This window comes from Coregonus clupeaformis, chromosome 8 (assembly GCF_020615455.1).
Source record: "Coregonus clupeaformis isolate EN_2021a chromosome 8, ASM2061545v1, whole genome shotgun sequence".
Taxonomy (NCBI): domain Eukaryota; kingdom Metazoa; phylum Chordata; class Actinopteri; order Salmoniformes; family Salmonidae; genus Coregonus; species Coregonus clupeaformis.
The window spans coordinates 52,054,155-52,075,780 of record NC_059199.1 but is presented as its reverse complement, the minus strand read 5'-3'; the positions used below and the strand labels follow the sequence as shown (position 1 = coordinate 52,075,780).

Genomic DNA, 21,626 nt, shown 5'->3' with positions numbered 1-21,626 from the left:
AACTAGAACTAGCCCATGAGATTGAAAGTAGGTGTAAGTTACTCTGACAGATTCCCACATTTCAGCTCACTAGCAAAATGTTAGTCAATTATCCAATCAGAGGCTGAAGAGTATCAACTATAACCTTTCCAACCTACAAAGGGCATCTACCACTCAATTAGCAGCTAAATGAATGGAAAACTTGCAGGTGAGTTGATTCTCACTAAAACATTCACTATGAAATGAAATCTAACAGGACTTTGTTACATGCAAGAGGACTTTGTTAATACAACAATACTTTATCAACTTTTGTTGGTTTTATTTATAATTCAACAATGAATGACACTTATTACAGCATTTATTGATACATTTCATTTAATCTCATCAAAAATATCTTACAATGACATACAAAGAAATTATTGTTCATAGAAAAGTTTGAGGAGCCCCCCCCCCCCCATACACCTGGTTGTAATGTACACCGGTGCTTGTTTATTTTCAACTGATGAGGTTTCTCTTTGTAAATGGGTCCTGTTCTGAATAGGGCACTTATGATTTTTCAGTCCCAAATGGCACCCTTTTATATAACTACGTTTGATCAGGGCCTTTGGTCAAAAGTAGTGCACTATATAGGCAATAGGGTGCCATTTGGGATGCAGATTTCACCAAAGGTGACACATCTGAGGAGTCTGGTAGGATTATATTTCAGGCAACGAGCTCTTTCTCTCCATATCAAGCTCATCAGAAGCAGCAAAGACGTTTGAGTTGTTGACCCCAGTTGTGCGTACCCAATCTTGTTACACAAACCAACGACCAACCAACTTTCAGCCAATGAAGACATAATTACCACCACACCAATACAGTATCCAACTGTAATTATAAAACACACTTCTGTATCAATGACAGAAGATAATGGAAGTAACTGTTGAAAAAAGATAAAACCAATCACAGCAAATATACAACTCAAACACTGTCAAGGCCCTTGAAAACAGAGCGTAATAATCCACAGTCACATGTCCATTAACCTCATTTAACCTCTGCAGTAGCTCATATACAGTATATACTCTGAGTGCACAAAACATTAGTAACACCTGCTCTTTCTATGACAGACTGACCAGGTGAAAGCTATAATCCCTTATTGATGTCACTTGTTAAATCCACTTCAAATCAGTGTAGATGAAGGGGAGGAGACAGGTTAAAGAAGGATGTTTAAACCGCGAGACAATTGAGACATTGATTGTGTATTCGTGCCATTCAGAGTGAATGGGCAAGACAAAATATTTAAGTGCCTTTGAACAGGGTATTGTAGTAGGTGCCAGATGCACCAGTTTGAGTGTGTCAAGAACTGCAACGCTGCTGGGTTTTTCCACGCTAAATAGTTTCCTGTGTATCAAAAATGGTCCACCACCCAAACGACATCCAGCCTACTTGACACAATTGTGGGAAGCATGAGTCAAAATGAGCCAGCATCCCTGTGGAATGCTTGACACCTTGTAGTCCATGCCCCGATGAATTGAGGCTGTTGTGAGGGCAAAAGATGGGGCAACTCAATATTAGGAAGGTGTTCCTAATGTTTTGTACACTCAGTGTATATTTTGGGTTCTGATGGGGTACAACAGTTTAACTAAACTCATGCGGCATCAAGTTATATTCTTCACGAATCAATGGGTACTTATCATTAATTTATAAGTCAAAAAATTGATGTAGCAACTGCTGACTGCCCCTTTAATAAAATATGCATCAAAAAGCACAATCCGTGCTAACATTATGGGTGTAAAATAGCGGAGATAAGAATCCCAAAGCCAAAATTCTGAACAAAAATGTGCCTGGCCACCACAAAATCAAACAATATAGTGCTATATGTGCTAGTGTGTGGCGATATTAAAATAAAGCATAAAGTATGTTAATATCATGAAAGACAAAAGTATTTTGGCGATGGAAGCCATTTGAAAAAGGCAGTAATACAGGTTAATGTTGGCGACAGCCAGGTCGTACGAAATACATTTTACAACTTCAGCCACTGTTTTACAATAACACTCTGAAACTACGTTTTCAGATGAAAATGTGTTGATATTGATGTTTCCACAACTGTTAGAAGCGCACAAATTATGACCTGCAAGGTGATAGACCGGGGTCCCGAGAGAGAGCCTTCCTGTACCTCTGCCAACTACACCAACAGCCTAAAAAGGCTTAGTATGGGTCTGTCGGAAGGAAGCGTGGAAAAGGGGATTACCGGTACGATCCAGGGGAAACTGAGGTGTGTGAGAGAGAGATTAAAGGGGCAACTACTGATTGCCCCTTTCATATATATATATATATCTATATCTATATATATATATATATATATATATATATATATATATATATATATATATATATATATAGACAGTTGAAGTCGGAAGTTTACATACACCTTAGCCAAATACATTTAAATTCAGTTTCACAATTCCTGACATTTAATCCTAGTAAAAATTCCCTGTCTTAGATCAGTTAGGATCACCACTTTATTTTAAGAATGTGAAATGTCAGAATAATAGTAGAGAGAATGATTTATTTCAGCTTTTATTTCTTTCATCACATTCCCAGTCGGTCAGAAGTTTACATACACTCAATTAGTATGTGGTAGCATTGCCTTTAAATTGGTCAACTTGGGTCAAACGTTTCGAGTAGCCTTCCACAAGCTTCCCACAATAAGCTTGCTCGCACACGCTTTTTCAGTTCTGCCCACAAATGTTCTATAGGATTGAGGTCAGGGCTTTGTGATGGCCACTCCAATACCTTGACTTTGTTGTCCTTAAGCCATTTTTCCACAACTTTGGAAGTATGCTTGGGGTCATTGTCCATTTGTGACCAAGCTTTAACTTCCTGACTGATGTCTTCAGATGTTGCTTCAATATATCCACATCATTTTCCTTCCTCATGATGCCATCCATTTTGTGAAGTGCACCAGTCCCTCCAGCAGCAAAGCACCCCCACAGCATGATGCTGCCACCCCCGTGCTTCACGGTTCTTCGGCTTGCAAGTGCCCCCTTTTTCCTCCAAACATAACGATGGTCATTATGGCCAAACAGTTCCATTTTTGTTTCATCAGACCAGAGGATATTTATCCAAAAAGTACAATCTTTCTCCCCATGTGCAGTTGCAAACCATAGTCTGGCTTTTCTATGGCGGTTTTGGAGCAGTGGCTTCTTCTTTGCTGAGCGGCCTTTCAGGTTATGTCGATATAGTACTCGTTTTACTGTGGATATAGATACTTTTGTACCTGTTTCCTCCAGCATCTTCACAAGGTCCTTGGCTGTTGTTCTGGGATTGATTTGCACTTTTCGCACCAAAGTACATTAATCTCTAGGAGACAGAACGAGTCTCCTTCCTGAGCGGTATGACGGCTGCGTGGTCCCATGGTGTTTATACTTGCGTACGATTGTTTGTACAGATGAACGTGGTACCTTCAGGCATTTGGAAATTGCTCCCAAGGATGAACCAGACTTGTGGAGGTCTACAATTTATTTTCTGAAGTCTTGGCTGATTTCTTTTGATTTTCCCATGATGTTAAGCAAAGAGGCACTGAGTTTGAAGGTAGGCCTTGAAATACATCCACAGGTACACCTCCAATTGACTCAAATTATGTCAATTAGCCTAATCAGAAGCTTCTAAAGCCATGACATAATTTTCTGGAATTTTCCAAGCTGTTTAAAGGCACAGTCAACTTAAGTGTATGTAAACTTCTGACCCACTGGAATTGTGATACAGTGAATTATAAGTGAAATAATCTGTCTGTAAACAATTGTTAGAAAAATTACTTGTGTCATGCACAAAGTAGATGTCCTAACCGACTTGCCAAAACTATAGTTTGTTAACTGTGTTATATATATATATATATATATATATGAGAGAAGGTTAAACAAACGGTATTGTGTGTCAAACTATAGATCCTCTGGGCTCAGGGAGTAGTGTGTGCTGTGCTGCTGGTGTCTCCCCTCGCGCTCTCTTCCTCTCTGAAGGTGTGAGGCATTGCATGCATAAGTAGACTTTCTGTTTGCTGACAATACACCGGGGTGTGTGTGTGAGAGAGGCATTGCATGCATAATTAGACTACTTGTTTGCTGTTTGACAATACGTCCTCCCAGGCCCCTAGTAAACACTGTTTGGAGTCATCACACCATATCCAGCCTTCTCAAGGTGATAGATAATAGCAGGGTAAGTTATTATAAAGGAAAACTAAATAAAAGTGCATTTGTCGTCAAGTGATTGCCACCGAAGTCGAACCCCTAACCATACCGTTCAGACAGGTTTCATTCGGAACTGAACTGGCCTTCAATTGTGCGAATGCAAGTCTAAATTCAAGCTCTATATTATAATAATACAAGCAGAACACTGGCTCTTCAGCTAAATACATTGATGTTAGTTTCGGGCAGGAACACATTCCCTTATGCATTTAGAATAAGCAGCTTGTTGTCTCTGGCCTTTAAGTTATGTGACTTAAGTTAATTACATTCCAAATACTCCATTCTATTTCTCAAATTATTTTCATTCCGGGCCAATCATGACACTGGCTGACTGGGGTTGTTAGGTCATGTCTGCGCTGGGCTGGGCATTGTTAGGTTGTCTGCACTGGGCTGGGAGTTGTTAAGTTACTTCTGCACTGGGCTGGCATACCAAGACTGTGTCACTAGCCTAATTCCCATAATTGGCTCAGGGCGAGCCCAGAATACACAGGCCTCTGTGATATGTCATGTTGCTCTCTTCAAAAACAGCTGTTTGTCTACAAATCCCAACCAACAGTATATCTTAGTTTTTACCTGAGCAGTGGGAAGTGTGCGCTTGCGTGTCAGTTGATAGGGAGGAGCAGGGTGTGGTCACAGAATACTGGTAAAACCAGCCGTGCACAGTTTACGATCACTGAGGTGTTTGTATAAATTGGACCTTTGTTTATAATTGCATCCATATCATAACAAGATGCAGTCTCCCTGTATCATAAATTGCATCCTTAGTATGATTATTAGCACAGAGTCTGGGGTGGCATTTGTAGGCAAACTACAGAGTCAACTTCTAACAGGTTAGCCTAAACCAGTAGCAGTGGGGTAGCTAGCAACACCTCTCCTTCTGAGAGACAGACAGCTGAATGTGCTTATGGACAGCCTTGCTATGTTAACATTCAAAACAAACAGACTGGCTGTCAACCTGTTGAGCTAGGTTTACCAGTACATCCGATCCAATATCCAACTGCAAAGCCAAAATCTTTGCAAACTTTGAATTGTTCCCTTGAAAAGAAAAAAACTCCCATTGTGTGGCCTCCGCCACCAGAGCTAACAGTGGTGAATTAGACCTAGATACATGTGCTTGACGCTGTGACTACAAGTCCCATGGTCCTCTCTCCTCCTATCCACCCCCATTATCACGTGTCCCAGTCGAGCTCTCTGCAGGCGATCCTGACCAGTCGGAGCTCCAGTTCAAAGGCGTCAGGCCTCTCCTGAGGGTTGAACGACAGCATCTCCCTGATCAGCTGTTTCATGCCGGCATTCATGCTCTTCATCCTTGCCGGGATCAGCAGCTCCATCTTGGGGTTCTCCAGGAGCGCCTCCCCCAGGGGCACGATCTCCTCCCCCTGCTGCACGTAGCTTCCCAGGAGCTCCTTCTGGGTCTCCACGTCCACGAACGTGATCCGCTCCACCATGGCCCAGATGATGATGCCCAGGGCAAAGATGTCTGCTTTAGCCGTGTAGTGGCCCTCCCACACCTCTGGAGCCATGTAGAAGTCTGTGCCACACGCCATGGAAAGGAAACACTTGTTGACAGATGCTGGTTCCTCAGGGTTAAGACCCGATGTGGAGCAGACCTTGGACAGGCCGAAGTCGGCAACCTTCAGGGTGGGCTCGGGTGTTCCCGCCAAGGTCCTTCCCTGGGAGATGAGGATGTTGTCAGGCTTCAGGTCTCGGTGGATGATCTGGTTTCGGTGGAGGAAGGCCAGGGCGCTTCCTAACTGCAGCATGAAGCTGGTGTTGGTCTTGCGGCTGGGTTTACGGGACAACAGGTAAGCGTTCATGTCTCCTCCGTCACAGAAGTCCATGACAAACCACAGGTAGTAGGCACAGCATGGGTCAAAGGTTATCTCTCCCTTCAGAGATGTCTCCACCAGCTGGTGATACAGAGACAACAGAAAGGACATTAGTCTTAATAGTACATGACATACAGTGCATTCGGAAAGTATTCAGACCCCTTCACTTTTCCACATTGTTACATTAGCCTTATTCTAAACTGGATTCAATTGCCCCCCTCCCCCCCCCTTCCCTCCCTCAATCTACACACAATAGCCCATAACGACAAAGCAAAAACAGGTTTTTTGACATTTTAGCAAATGTATTAAAAATAAAAAACAGAAATATCTGACACTTTGCTATGAGACTCGAAATTGAGCTCAGGTGCATTTTGCTACCATTGATCATCCTTGAGATGTTTCTACAACTTGATTGGAGTCCACCTGTGGTAAACTCAATTGTTTGGACATGATTTGGAAAGGCACACACTGGTCTATATAAAGGTCCCATAGTTGACAGTACATGTCAGAGCAAAAACCAAGCCATGAGGTCGAAGGAATTGTCCGTAGAGCTCAGAGACAGGATTGTGTCGAGGCACAGATCTGGGGAAGGGTACCAAAACACAGAAGTTTAGAACCACCAAGACTCTTCCTAGAGCAGGCCGCCGGCCAAACTGAGCAATCGGTGGAGAAGGGCCTTGGTCAGGGAGGTGACCAAAAACCTGATTGTCACTTACAGAGCTCCAGAGTTCCTCTGTGGAGATGGGATAACCTTCCAGAAGGACAACCATCTCTGCAGCACTCCACCAATCAGGCCTTTATGGTAGAGTGGCCAGATGGAAGTCACTCCTCAGTAAAAGGCACATGACAGCCCGCTTGGAGTTTGCCAAAAGACACCTAAAGGACTCAGACCATGAAACCAATATTTAACTCTTTGGCCTGAATGCCAAGCGTCACATCTGGAGGAAACCTGGCACCATCCCTACAGTGAAGCATGGTGGTGGCAGCATCATGCTGTGGGGATGTTTTTCAGCAGCAGAGACTGGGAGACTAGTCAGGATCGAGGGGGAAATGAACAGAGCAAAGTACAGAGCGATTCTTGATAAAAACCTGCTCCAGAGCACTCAGCACCTCAGACTGGGGTGAAGGTTCACCTTCCAACAGGACAACGACCCTAAGCACACAGCAAAGACAACACAGGAGTGGCTTCGGGACATGTCTCTGAATGTCCTCGAGTGGCCCAGCCAGAGCCCGGAGTTGAACCCAATTGAACATCACTGGAAAGACCTGAAATTAGCTGTGCAGCGACGCTCCCCATCCAACCTAACAGAGCTTGAGGATCTGCAGAGAAGAATGTGAGAAACTCCCCAAATACAGGTGTGCCAAGCTTGTAGCGTCATACCCAAGAAGACTCAAGGCTGTAATTTCTGCCAAAGGTGCTTCAACAAAGTACTGCGCAAAGGGTCTAAATACTTATTTAAAATGTGATTTCAGTTTTTTATAAATTTGCGAATAATTATAAAAAAATGTAAACCGTTTTTGCCTTGTCATTATGGGGTAGTGTAGATTGATGAGGAAAAAAACAATTTAAATCGATTTTAGAATAAGGCTGTAACGTAAAATAATATGGAAAAAGTCAAGGGGTCTGAATACTTTCCGAATACACTGTATATGGAAAAATAAGCTTAAACATTTAGACCAATCGATTGGTCGAAAGAACAGGACGACTCGGTCAACCAAGGATTTTTTTTTTGTGGACAGCCTTATTATAATTATATTCAAATCCTTGGAGGAAAGAGAAGAACGTGACAATTTTCAACAAACAAGAAAAATTGCCTTGTCTCGTGCCTTTGAAATCACAGCGTGACTGCCATCCTCCTTTGTGAGCTGTCAAACGGAGGGGTGTTTGTGTTCGTGTGGTGTGTTGTCAGTTGTCTGTTTTTCTATCATAGCTCGCTTCTGCTGGAGGAACACCTTTTGACAGCTGACCAGATCAAAACCTATCCTCTCCTATAGAAAATGTGCTTCAGGTATTTGAAATGCACACACCAGCAGCACAACTACTTGGGTTTTGAATTAGTCAATCTAATGCCTGACAATCTTTATGGTACAAAACACCACATTGACAGTCCCACCACTTAGGGAAAACCAGTCTGTACAAAAAAAATTGTCACATGCCATTCAGCGAGCCGAGGTATCCGTAACCTAATAGATGCAAATAATCCACCAGCATTGCCACAGTCAGATAATACGGTCCCTGGCCTCAGTGGTCCATTATCATTGTTTTCCCAATACACACACGATAATCCTTTCCTATTATTGTGAGTTTTCCCTCTATAAGCAGCAGCAGAACATTGGAACATTACAGAAAAGAAGAAAGACTCGGTCTAAACAAAGGATTCTGGGAAAGTGGCCAAGCCCAACTCGCTGGAGTGTTTAACAAGCTCGTAGAGCGGTCGGACAATGTGTGCAAGTGTGTGACAATCGCCCACGTGCCGCTGAGGCTATAATCAGTTGTTGCCAGTCCCTTTAAACCCTCAGTGAGCCAGGAGGGAGGAACAGGGTTGACTGGGGAGAAGAGTCTCTTTAAACCATTGGTCAATGAGGACATGAGATGCCCCCTTAAAAACCAGTGATGAAGGCACCACCTGACAACAAACACAGGGACAAGGACAGACGAGCTAAACACCCTGGCATAACTCGACACACACAGGATAGAAATTACACAGAGGACACAGTCTTCTGATCTAACTAGAGTCAAAGTCAGAGTATAAACGCTCTGCAGAGAGGCATCCAACAGGCTGAATGTGAGGCCAAAATACTGGAAGCAACACTAGCTAACACCTTGAATTACTAGCAAACACTGGACTAGCAATTTCTGTCATCTCTGTGTCTATGTTCATCAGTGTAGAGGAATGTGCTCAATCAGCCACTGACTGTGTGCTGGCAACAATATGCAGAATAACCAGAAGAAAAAAACAAAACCTCCCTTTATCATCAACTAGAATGACTGCGTGCAATGTCCAATACATCATCCTATAGCCTACTTTGGGATCTACTGAGTTAGTGTATCTGTCCTGTCTTGTTCTAGATAATGAACTTATGGTATGTTTATGCTATGTTACATTAAATCACATTTTATTTGTCACGTGCCGAATACAACCGGTGTAGACCTTACCATGAAATGCCTACTTACAAGCCTTTAACCAACATTAAGTAGTTATGTCATGGTTCATGCATTTATGCTATCCCTGTGTTGTGTTGTCTATCACTTCTATAAATTGTCACTTGGTGAATTGAGTTTAGGACTTCAAAAATAATAAACTCCACTAACATTCTACTCGTCAACATAGTCAGATTCCTCTCCTCTGACCACTTCCTCTCGAACTTTCTCCTCGGCTGCCAAGATGCTTTTCAGCATCTGCAAGACAGAACCTTGAGGTTGAATGTTAAGTTCAGTCCTGCCACAGATCCGGTTCTGAGGTTCTGGTCTTTCAACAGATATGCTCAAGATGTGGTTAGTCTGGTCCGAACATGTACTCACCATGTGATTAAGCCTATAATGGGTTTGAACTAGAGGCTTAGTACTAAGGCCTAACCTTCAATCATAAGCATCTGATAACTTAAGTTCATCAAGTTTGAAGTATATTTTTTTAATGCATGAAAAACACATGTTTGATTTTCAGAAAACCTTCACCGAAACCCACTAGTACCTCCCACCTGTCTCTTATTTAAAGACATCCTATATAAAACTCTCTCCTATCCGCTAGCGGAGTCCTTTCATATGAGAAACCCAGTCACCCTACATATGGACAAAAGGAAACCTGAACCTGACCCCAAGCGAGCTCTCCCATCTCCCCCGGTTGTTTTAGCCTCATCCCCTTTCCGTGTTTTTCATGTATTGATTTTACTATGGTTTTAATTTACTTAAATTTAATGATCTATTGTAGGGCTGTCTCCCGACAAAAAAAAAAGTATTGGTCGACTTTAACCTCCCCCAAAAAATGTTTTGCCTACAATGACATACCCAAATCTAACTGCCCGTAGCTCAGGACCTGAAGCAAGGCTATGCATATTCTTGATACCATTTGAAAGGAAACACTTTGAAGTTTGTGGAAATGTGAAATTAATGTAGGAGAATAGAACATTAGATTAGAAGCATTGCAATACTGGACTATTTTGTATCAAGTCTGCCCAAATGTGCCGAATTGGTCAATTGATACATTTTCAAGTACATAACTATAGAGAACATTCAAAAATGATATGGTAATACAAAATGTAAGTTTACACACTCCCAGGAATGTCATACATGATGGATCATCAGCTTATACACTAACTTTCACACATCTAGATGGCCGGGCAGGGTGGGTGTGGAGCCAGAGACAGCAGGGGTTCAAACTGTAGAACCGAGTTCCTACATTTGAATATAAAAAATGATTTTATCAAACAAAACTATGCTACATTTGATCTCTGGGACCCTTAGGATGACACATCAGAGCAAGATTACTGAATGTAAGTACATTATTTACCTTCAGAGGTGAATGTATCAAACCAGTTGCCGTGATATTTTTTTTGCTGTTGTGCACTCTCCTCAAACAATAGCATGGTATCTTTTCACTGTAATAGCTACTGTAAATTGGACAGTGCAGTTAGATTAACAAGAATTTAAGCTTTCTGCCCATATAAGACTATGTCTATGTCCTGGAAAGTTTGCTGTTACTTACAACACCCATGCTAATCACATTAACGCACGTTAGCTCAACCGTCCCGTATACGGGACACCGATCCCGTAGAGGTTGAAACATATTTTTCCATATATAGACACCCTGTTTTTTAATAAAATCAACTACATGTACTGAGCTTGTCTGATGCTTTAAGAAGGCTGCTTGATTAAATAATTAAAACACAAAAGACTCAAGAAGGAGCCAGATAGCCTAACCAGAAGAAGAAAATCTGTTCCCGACCTTCCTCCTCCCGCTGCTGCTGGCCTTCGCAAATTCTGCTGTTACGCTCCTGAAGTTGCCGGTAATAGGCTGCACCAGGTGTCAGCAACATTATCTATTTGGAGTGCCAATTTATCTTATCATTTCTACCGATCTGTGTGCCAGTTACATTTTCATGGTACAGTTTCCTTTCATTTATAATAGTCTTTGCATCTCAAAATCATTGTCAATCACAGCTTCCGAATCTATTACTCGCTAATGTTCAGTCTATGGACAATAAAGTAGACGAGCTCAGGGCGAGGATCTCCTTCCAGAGAGACATCAGGGACTGTAACATACTGTTTCACAGAATCATGGCTCTCTCCAGATATACTGTCCCCGTCCATACAGCTAGCTTGGGTTCACAGTACATCACACAGACAGAAATAAAGAACTCTCCTGGAAGAAGAACAATGGTTTAGGTTTCATAATTAACTACTCATGGTGTGATTGTGATAATGTACAGGGACTAAAGTCACATTTTTTCACCCGACCTAGAATACCTCAAATACTGACCGTATTACCTGCCAAGAGAATTCTCTTCTGTTATAGTCACAGCAGTGTATATTCCCCCTCAAGCCGATACCACGACAGCCCTCAAAGAACTACACTGGACTTTGTGCAAACTGGAAACCCTATATCCTGAGGCCGCATTTATTGTAGCTATGGATTTTAAAGCAAATTTGAGGAAAATGCTACCAAAGTTTTATCAACACATTGTCTGTAGTACTTGCGCTTCAAAAACTCTACCATTGCTACTCTCCCTTCCGGGATGCCTACAAGCCCCTCCCTTCGGCAAATCAGATCACGACTCCATTCTGCTCCTCCTTTCCTATAGGCAGAAACTCAAAAGAGGAAGTACCCGTGCTAAGGTCTATTAAACGCTGGCCTGACCAATCGGAATCCATGCTTCAAGATTGTTTTGATCACGCGGACTGGGATATGTTCCAGGTTGCCTCTGAGAATAACATTGACATACAGTGCATTTAGAAAGTATTCTGACCCCTTCACTTTTCCACATTTGTTACATAAAAACCTTATTCAAACATTTATTAAATTACTGCACACATTTCACTGCACCCATCAGGTATATGTAACAATAAAACAGAGAAAAAAATGCTATTTTAACATTTATCGTCAAACGTGAGCTAGAAATGTTCTCTGCTCTGACACACACACTCACGACTGTAGAATATCTGAAATTCTTGTGTGAAAATGAATTGTTTTTAGTACCTTTGTTGCTCAACCGCTATTGGCAGATAATCAGCAAAACCAACAGTGACAGTGTCACAGCAGTTTGATGTATTGGCTCCCTCAGCAGATGGCTTGGAGATGGACTGTCTTACAGTGCCTTCGGAAAGTATTCAGACCCCTTGACTTTTTTCATATTTTGTTATGTTACAGCCTTATTCTAAAATGGATTAAATAAATAAATCTACACACAATACCACATAATGACAAAGCGAAAACAAGTTTAGAAATGTTTGCCAATTTATTACTAATAAAAAAACTGAAATATCTTATTTACATAAGTATTCAGACCCTTTGCTATGAGACTCGAAATTGAGCTCAGGTGCATCCTGTTTCCATTGATCATCCTTGAGATGTTTCTACAACTTAGAGTCCACCTGTGGTAAATTCAATTGATTGGACATGATTTAGAAAGGCACACACACCTGTCTATATAAAAAGGTCCCACAGCTAACAGTGCATGTCAGAGAAAAAAACCAAGCCATGAGGTCAAAGGAACTGTCCGTAGACCTCCGAGACAGGATTGCGTTGAGGCACAGATCTGGGGAAGGGTACCAAAACATTACTGCAGCATTGAAGGTCCACAGGAACACAGTGGCCTCCATCATTCTTAAATGGAAGAAGTTTGGAACCACCAAGCCTCTTACTAGAGCTGGCCGCCTGGCCAAACTGAGCAATCGGGGGAGAAGGGCCTTGGTCAGGGAGGTGACCAAGAACCCGGTCACTATGACAGAGCTCCAGAGTTCCTCTATGGAGATGGGAGAACCTTCCAGAAGGACAACCATCTCTGCTGATCTCCACCAATCAAGCCTTTAAAAGGTAGAATGGCCAGACATAAGCCACTCCTCAGTAAAAAAGGCACATGACAGCACTCTTGGAGTTTGCAAAAAGGCACTTAAAGGACTCCCAAACCATGATAAACAAGTTTCTCTGGTCTGAAGAAACCAAGATTGAACTCTTTGGCCTGAATGCCTAGCACCACGTCTGGAGGAAACCAGGCATCGCTCATCAGCTGGCCAATACCATCCCTACGGTGAAGCATGGTGGTGGCAGCATCATGCTGTGGGGATGTTTTTCAGCGGCAGGGACTGGGTGACTAGCCAGGTTCGAGGGAAAGATGAACAGAGATCCTTGATGAAAACATGCTCCAGGGCGCTCAGGACCTCAGACTGGGGCGAAAGTTCACCTTCCAACAGGACAACGACCCTAAGCACACAGCCAAGACAACGCAGGAGTGGCTTCGGGATAAGTCTCTGAATGTCCTTGAGTGGCCCAGCCAGAGCCTAGACTTGAACCCGATTTAACATCTCTGGAGAGACCTGAAAATAGCTTTGCAGCAACGCTCCCCATCCAACCTGACAGAGCTTGAGAGGATCTGCAGAGAAGAATGGGAGAAACTCCCCAAATACAGGTATGCCAAGCTTGTTGCGTCATACCCAAGAAGTCTCGAGGGCTGTAATCGCTGCCAAAGGTGCTTCAACAAAGTACTGAGTAAAGGGTCTGAATACTTACACTATCGGTCAAAAGTTTTAGAACACCTACTCATTCAAGGTTTTTATTTTTACTATTTCTACATTGTAGAATAATAGTAAATACATCAAAACTATGAAATAACACATATGGAATGTAGTAACCAAAAAAAGTGTTAAACAAATCAAAATATATTTGAGATTAGATTTTTCTAATTGCCTTGATGACAGCTTTGCACACTCTTGGCATTCTCTCAACCAGCTTCACCTGGAATGCTTTTCCAACAGTCTTGAAGGAGTTCCCACATATGCTGAGCACTTGTTGGCTGCTTTTCCTTCACTCTGCGGTCCGACTCTTCCCAAACCATCTCAATTGGGTAGAGGTCAGGTGATTGTAGAGGCCAGGTCATCTGATGCAGCACTCCATCACTCTCCTTATTGGTCAAATAGCCCTTACACAGCCTGGAGGTGTGTTTTGGGTCATTGTCCTGTTGAAAAACAAATGATAGTCCCACTAAGCGCAAACCAGATGGGATGGCGTAACGCTGCAGAATGCTGTCGTAGCCATGCTGGTTAAGTGTGCCTTGAATTCTAAATAAATCAGACAGTGTCACCAGCAAAGCACCCCCACACCATAACACCCCCTCCATGCTTTACGGTGGGAAATACACATGCAGAGATCATCCGTTCACCCACACTGGTTGGAACCAAAAATCTCAAAGGACACATTTCCACCAGTGTAATGTCCATTGCTCGTGTTTCTTGGCCCAAGCAAGTCTCTTCTTCTTATTGGTGTCCTTTAGTAGTGGTTTCTTTGCAGCAATTCGACCATGAACGCCTGATTCACACAATCTCCTCTGAACAGTTGATGTTGAGATGTGTCTGTGACTTGAACTCTGTGAAGCATTTATTTGAGCTGCAATTTCTGAGGCTGGTAACTCTATTGAACTTATCCTCTGCAGCAGAGGTAACTCTGGGTCTTCCATGCCTGTGGCGGTCCTCATGAGAGCCAGTTTCATCATAGCGCTTGATGGTTTTTGCGACTGCACTTGAAGAAACTTTCAAAGTCCTTGAAATGTTCCGTATTGACTGACTTTCATGTCTTAAAGTAATGATGGACTGTCCTTTGTCTTTGCTTATTTGAGCTGTTCTTGCCATAATATGAACTTGGTATTTTACCAAATCGGGCCATCTTCTGTATACCCCCCCTACCTTGACACAACACAACTGATTGGCTCAAACGCATTAAGGAGGCAAGAAATTCCACAAATTAACTTTTAAGAAGGCACACCTGTTAATTGAAATGCATTCCAGGTGACTACCTCATGAAGCTGGTTGAGAGAATGCCAAGAGTGTGCAAAGTTGTTATCAAAGCAAAGGGTGGCTATTTGAACAATCTCAAATATACTTTTTTAACACTTGTTTAACACAAAATAAATTAAAACCCTTGAATGAGTAGGTGTTCTAAAACTTTTGACCGGTAGTTTTTTATTTTTAATACATTTGCAAACATTTCTAAAAACCTGTTTTTGCTTTGTCATTATAGGGTATTGTGTATAAACAATTTAATCCATTTTAGAATAAGGCTGAACGTAACAAATGTGATAAAAGTGAAGGGTTCTGAATACTTTCTGAATGCATTGCATGCGCAGACACGGTGGCTGAGTTCATCAGGAAGTGTGTACGGGATGTTGTTCCCACTGTGACTATTAAAACCTACCCAAACTAAAAACCGTGGATAGATGGCAGCATTCGAGCAAAACTGAAAGCGCGAACCACCGCATTTAACCACGGCAAGGTGACTAGGAATAGTCAAATACAAACAGTGTTGTTATTCCCTCCGTAAGGCAATCAAACAGGCAAAACGTCAGTACAGAGACAAAGTGGAGCCGCAATTCAACAGCGCAGACACAAGACGTATGTGGCAGGGTCTACAGACAATCACGGATTACAAAGGGAAAACCAGCCACGTTGCGGACACCGATGTCTTGCTCCCGGACAAGCTAAACAGCTTTGCCCGCTTTGAGGATAACATAGTGCCACAGAAGCGGCCCACTCCCAAGGATTGTGGGCTCTCGTTCTCCGTGGCTGACGTAAGACATTTAAGCATGTTAACCCTCGCAAAGCTGCCGGGCCAGACGGCTACCACCCGGTTACTCAACCCTGCACCTTAGAGGCTGCTGCCCTATGTACATAGACATTGAATCAGTGGTCACTTTAATAATGGAACAATAGTCACTTTAATAATGTTTACATACGGTTTTACTCATTTCATATGTATATACTGTATTTTGGTCAATGCCACTCCGACATTGCTCGTCCTAATATTTATATATTTCTTAATGCCATTCTTTTACTTTTAGATTTGTGTGTATTGTTGTGAATTGTTAAATAATCCTGCACTGTTGGAGCTAGGAAACACAACCATTTCACTTCACCCGCAATAACATCTGCTAAATATGTGTATGTGACCAATAAAATGTGATTTCATTTATCCATCCATATAAAAAGCGTTATTACCTCTAGGTATAGTGGGGAGCTGGACCCGTGGCTCATCCTCTGAGCCAGGTCATCTCTCTGCAGGACACACTCCTCTAGGTGGATGACGTTGGGGTGCTGGCTCTGGATACTGCTCAGGGCCCAGAATTCCCTGAGGGCCAGCTCTACATTCTCTGGGCTGTGGCAGCGGATCTTCTTAACGGCCATCCGAGCTCCGGTGCGTTTCACCACCGCCTCGTACACCACGCCGTAGCTGCCACGCCCCACCTCCTGGATCAGCTCATACTTCGGCTGGCTGCTCACCATCCTCTTCCTCACTGTGGGGTGGTGGGAGACAAAGGAGAGAGGTGGTGGGGTTAATGGGGTACCACTGATTGTTGTTGAGCGCTAGATGAGGTCAGCAGCACAGCAGAAAAGACTGACAATGTAACCCTTTTCCCCTTAGCTACTGAATAATCTCCCAACCAGGTGGGTTAATTTGTCATTCTGAGTTAAGAAAAACATATGCGAGTTGACTTGACAGCCCCCTGCTCCTTAGCACGTCAAAACCCATAGCTATAGGGCTAGTCTAGAAGTCTTATGAGGAAAACAAACTACCTGGCTAAGTGACACAATGTCAGATGCTTGACACAACAAAAACGTCAGTGTTCGCATTTTAGCAAGTCAAATTAGGAGACTTAGTTACCCACAAGAGAGCAAATATTAAATCCTCAGAGGCCAAAGCTTGCTAAATGTAAACAAATAAACTGTGCCCCTCACTCTCTGACCTGTACGTGCACACTAACGCATGGCTGGCAGCTGACATAATTTAAAAGGGGAACGTTTACGTTAGTTATGTCATGTCCTGTCAGCGGACTGACACAATATGTACGAATATATCAAAATCTATTTAATTAGCTAAGCTCTTGAGTTATTAGCTAGCTAACACGGAAGCGAAACTGTTTTTAGGTAGCTAACAGTAGCTAACGTTAGCTAACTAGGAAGCCAAGGGAAGAAAATGGTGGATAGAAATACAATAATAGGATCATAGCTATATAAAATGTAAATGTTATCTAGGTAGCTATGTCACCACATGGGAATGTAGACAAGTTAGTTAGATAGTTTACGTAAGGGACTGAGCTACCTAGCTAGCTTGTTCAAATCGTGGACACATTTATTGTCCTCCTTGCGCCGAGCCTAAATTAGCACATTCGGCTAGCTGCACACCACCAAGCACCATGTCGCACGAGCAGACAAAAGAACTGGCTTCTTCTGAAGACGAGGAAAGGAAACAAAGAGCAGCTAACTATATATCTAACAAGCTACACATTCACCTGTTTTCGTCTTCTCTCAAGGATTCATTTGTTGTTGTCTTTCTCACTTTCTCTGGCAGCCATTTGCCACCACTCAGTCACACACGTTCTCGCGCAGATAGACACGTTCCGTGAGCGTGCTGAGAAAATCTGCAGCTCAATTACCCCCTCAACAGCGCGCGCCCGATTGCTTGAAACAACACAGACTGGGTGCTCTGTAGCAGCGAAAGTGGGAAATACTGCCCCCCTCTTAAGCAAGCCTCTAGCTGAAAGGGAAAATAACAATTGTGCCCCTGTTCATTGCATAGTTTTACATCCATGCGCATGGATTCTTGCCAAATTCTACAGTCACGGTGCCTCTCCCTTTCATTACACCAGTAAAACGAGGAATCACATTTATTTTGAATACATTTTTAAATTCGGTACACGCACTGGGCATCGTTCTTTCTCCGAGATTGACCGGGGGTGAGTCGTTTCTGAGAGGATAGTAATGGCATCGTACTGACATCAAAGGAATAGGTTGTCTTGGAAAACGATGAAATTCAAACGTTTGTCTCATTTTTGTATAACCATCTTAAGTTATCGTGACAATTATTGTTTGTAAAATTGTATTGGTCTTCCAGCAACCCCCCCGAATGCCACATTTAGTTTGCTCCAGTGACACCATGCAGGTTGTACCATTATATTTTACATAACACAGACGATACGTTTATGATCTTGAATGAAATGACACTCTGAAAGATACATTTATCTCAACCATAATTTTAGATAGTAGGCAGTATCAACAAAGAACGGGATGATGTAGTTTATCTTGATCAAAATCGTTTGCAGAAGATTGAACTCCCCTATCACAATACCTGTTTGGAGCATGCTCTTAAAGGGACAGCACCATGGACAGCACCATCACAGAGCTCTTAACCCAGAGGCGCAACATCGCGAGACTTCCGGGAATGCTTGTTAAACAGACCAAGCAGACCAGGCCTGGGTTTGAGAAGTCAATGAGAAAAGGGAAAATTCTTCCTTAGTTGTTAATTTTCTCGAAATCTAAAGACACAACCTAGATTCGAGCCAATGTATTAAGTAGTTGAATTTGTTATTACTCCAACCTCGTGAAAGTGACAAACTGATACGTTTTCATTTTCGTCAAAAACTATTTTATATCGAAGGAGTGCCCATGATTTGATGGCTTGAACGTACGCAGTTCAGCGCGAGACGACCGTTAGACGCGATGACGTGTTTCTACGCATGCGCTTAGCTAGCCAACGTCGCCATGTCATTGCCTACTACAAGTGTGATCGGGGATTTCTATTGGAGAAGCAGTTTTAGCCTATCTCCATACTGTACTGTCTTTGGCACCATAATGTGGGTGAAAAGACGATGTGCACGTTGCAACAAAGTATTAATAAACAGGTTATTAGAAACGTTGTCTCTTGAAACGTTTCTTTGTTACTTTGTAAAACCACTTTAAAGTCTCTAGGCACTGGACTACCAACCCATTAATCAAATATAGGCTCAGCATTGCATCACATGTTCAGTTTGTCAGGAACTGTAGCCTAAGTTTGAGAATAATAGATAGATGATGTGATGTTGGCCTAAAAAGAGGTCAGACCCACCACCAGTGTACCATATTGACATATGTTTATTAACAGGTGAGTCAATGATACACATGTCAACACTACTATGTGTTGTTCACAACTCAGTTGGTAGTAAAGCTTGGTACATGATTTGTCAAAGTGAGCTATTGGCCCACCGTATAACATTCTGTGGTTGGTGATAATAGTCAACATAGCTACATTCTTTGGTCTAATAAACAGCAAAACAGAGAAATCAAGTAACACACAATATCAGGCCTATTGTTTGTTTTGTGCTTCATATATAACCCCTATACATTGAATACTGACATATAGGCCTAATTGAGATAGTGACCAGAAAGGATATACGGTATGAGGAAAAAAAGAGATGGGTATTAATTCTGAATATTTTTAACCATACTTTCAACTCATATAAGAAAAAAACATATGCAAAAGCATAACTTACACAAGCATTCATTTTTGTCCATATTACAATTGGCACAATTGGCCCAGAGTCGTCTGGGTTTGGCCGGTGTAGGCCGTCATTGTAAATAAGAATTTGTTCTTAACTGACTTGCCTAGTTAAATAAAGGTTAAAAAAAAATACAATAAAAATTACAATGTATCAAAAGATCAGAGGTAGATTTGTAACAAAATTAAACAAATGCATTTCTGACAGTAAGTCCTGGTATTTTTCCCACAGCCTACACTGAATATTATTATATTTGACACTAGTATCACATGCCTTCAGAAACACAACAGAGATATCAAAGGTTTATTGAGGTTGCTTGAAGTTGTTAGGGCGTTTGCCTGTCCTGGTAAGTATAGATAAGGTGATTTGTTCAAGAGGCGCTGTTGTCACCTACATACAGAGTAATATACCCCTCCTGCTTTGAGTTCAGTATTATCATGTTATACATACCACAGTACTTCACTTGAGCAGGAGCTCACCGAAGCTGAGTACCAGCACCTCAAATTTTCTACAGCTTGAGCTCCTGTACCTCTTATAGAATATTAGCTCAAAAGTATTGTGGAGCTCCTGCACCTAAATATAAACAGTACCGGCACCCAACATGAGTACCGACACATATTTCAGTTCAAATTAAGCACTCTAAATACACAATATCAATGCATAGAATAATACAAAAATGTCTGATATATTGGTGCAGACAATGTATTATCACAAAAAAAGAATAAGAACAGTCAACAGTAATTCAACAGCATTTCTATGTGAGGAAAACATTACATTGCAAACTGAAACAATGAAATCATTCACACAAAAACTTGATTAAAAAAACTAAGAAATCATTCAAAACAATCTCATAAAATGAATGGACAAATCGATCTTGATCCAAAAAAACTCTGTCATTGTCAATTTTCAAAAACATCTTGAGGTAGACTTGTATAGATTCTTGACAAGGCATTTCTGTCTCGTTCTCACACAGTAAGAAAAATGTAATAAAAAAACTAACACCCACCCTAAATGACATACAAAGAATAGGCACATTGTCTGGACTCTGGAAATTAAGGACCATGTTACAGCCTAAATACATGAAGGGACAAAATACTAGGCTCAAACGGATATGACTGTGTGTGACATCAAATGGCAAATGTCATAGCCCATCAACACAAGCTCTTGAAAGGTCATCAACAAGGGCGGACTGGGACAAGAAATCCCCCCTTGTCATTTCTAACACACCGGGCCATTTTTTTTTCTTGAACCCCCACACCAGACTATTTCTTCCCTAAAGGCCCCCATTATTTGCCAGATAATGATACATTTGCAGTTAGACAGGCCCACTGTGCTAAAAATGGACCAGCCATGTGACATTTGCCCGAAATACCAGATGGCCAGTCCACCCCTGGTCATCAAAATGCTTTGTCTACAAAGGGGCCCATTCTGTAGTCCCTATATGGAGAGGTGAGTCTACTCTATTCTAACTACTGACTACCATGTAAAGTAAACACGGAAATAAACAACATTATATTAATATTGTGACGAAGCTGAATATGTACAATAACCACAAAAAGTGGGGAGGTCGATGGTTTGCTGCTTCAGATTGGTCGTGTGCCACTTCCAGAGAGAGACCAGAGAAGTAACTTAGGGTGTCTAAGGAAATATCATGCTACTCTACTACCTACGCTGTCTTACAACTTGATCACCAATTACGTCAGAAAAAGAGAGCTAAACTAGAAGATAACATTAAATATAGCTAGCTGTACTACAGTAACATCATAGCAATGTGTAAATAGTGCATTGCCCTTTTGGCAATCAATGTTCTGCATGAATTTTCCGGCAACCCAGCCTATAGGCTATAGGTACACACAAAAAACACTTTACCACTCCTTACAAAGTAGCTCCTCTTTAAAGGGGGCTCCCTGAGTTCAACATGAAGATTTCAGAGAAACTAAAGCCTGGCTGCAGTCATAACGATCTATTAGGTATCTTTAAGAAATACCAATACTCCTACACATGATTAGTGCAGAGTATTGTTGCATTGGTTGAAGCACAAATACACTACATGACCAAAAGTATGTGGACACCTGCTCGT

The 21,626-nt window shown here is 42.0% G+C and overlaps 1 protein-coding gene across 1 annotated transcript; it reads right to left on the bottom strand.

The window, feature by feature from the left end:
- Window positions 1-3,811: 3,811 nt before the first annotated feature.
- LOC121571928 (serine/threonine-protein kinase pdik1l) lies at window positions 3,812-17,881 on the bottom strand. Its single transcript, XM_041883726.2, has 3 exons — window positions 17,525-17,881; window positions 16,233-16,528; window positions 3,812-6,112 (listed from the first exon to the last, which is right to left on the bottom strand). Exons 2-3 carry the CDS (start codon window positions 16,515-16,517, stop codon window positions 5,372-5,374), a joined length of 1,026 nt encoding a protein of 341 aa, XP_041739660.1. The 5' UTR covers window positions 16,518-16,528; window positions 17,525-17,881; the 3' UTR covers window positions 3,812-5,371.
- Window positions 17,882-21,626: the final 3,745 nt, after the last annotated feature.

Coding starts and splice junctions, on each gene's coding strand:
- LOC121571928 (XM_041883726.2), bottom strand. CDS start 16,517: ATGGTGAGCAGCCAGCCGAAGTATGAGCTGATCCAGGAGGTGGGGCGT. Junction 6,113..16,232: donor GCTCCCCACTATACCTAGAG/GTAATAACGCTT, acceptor CTGTATCACCAG/CTGGTGGAGACATCTCTGAA.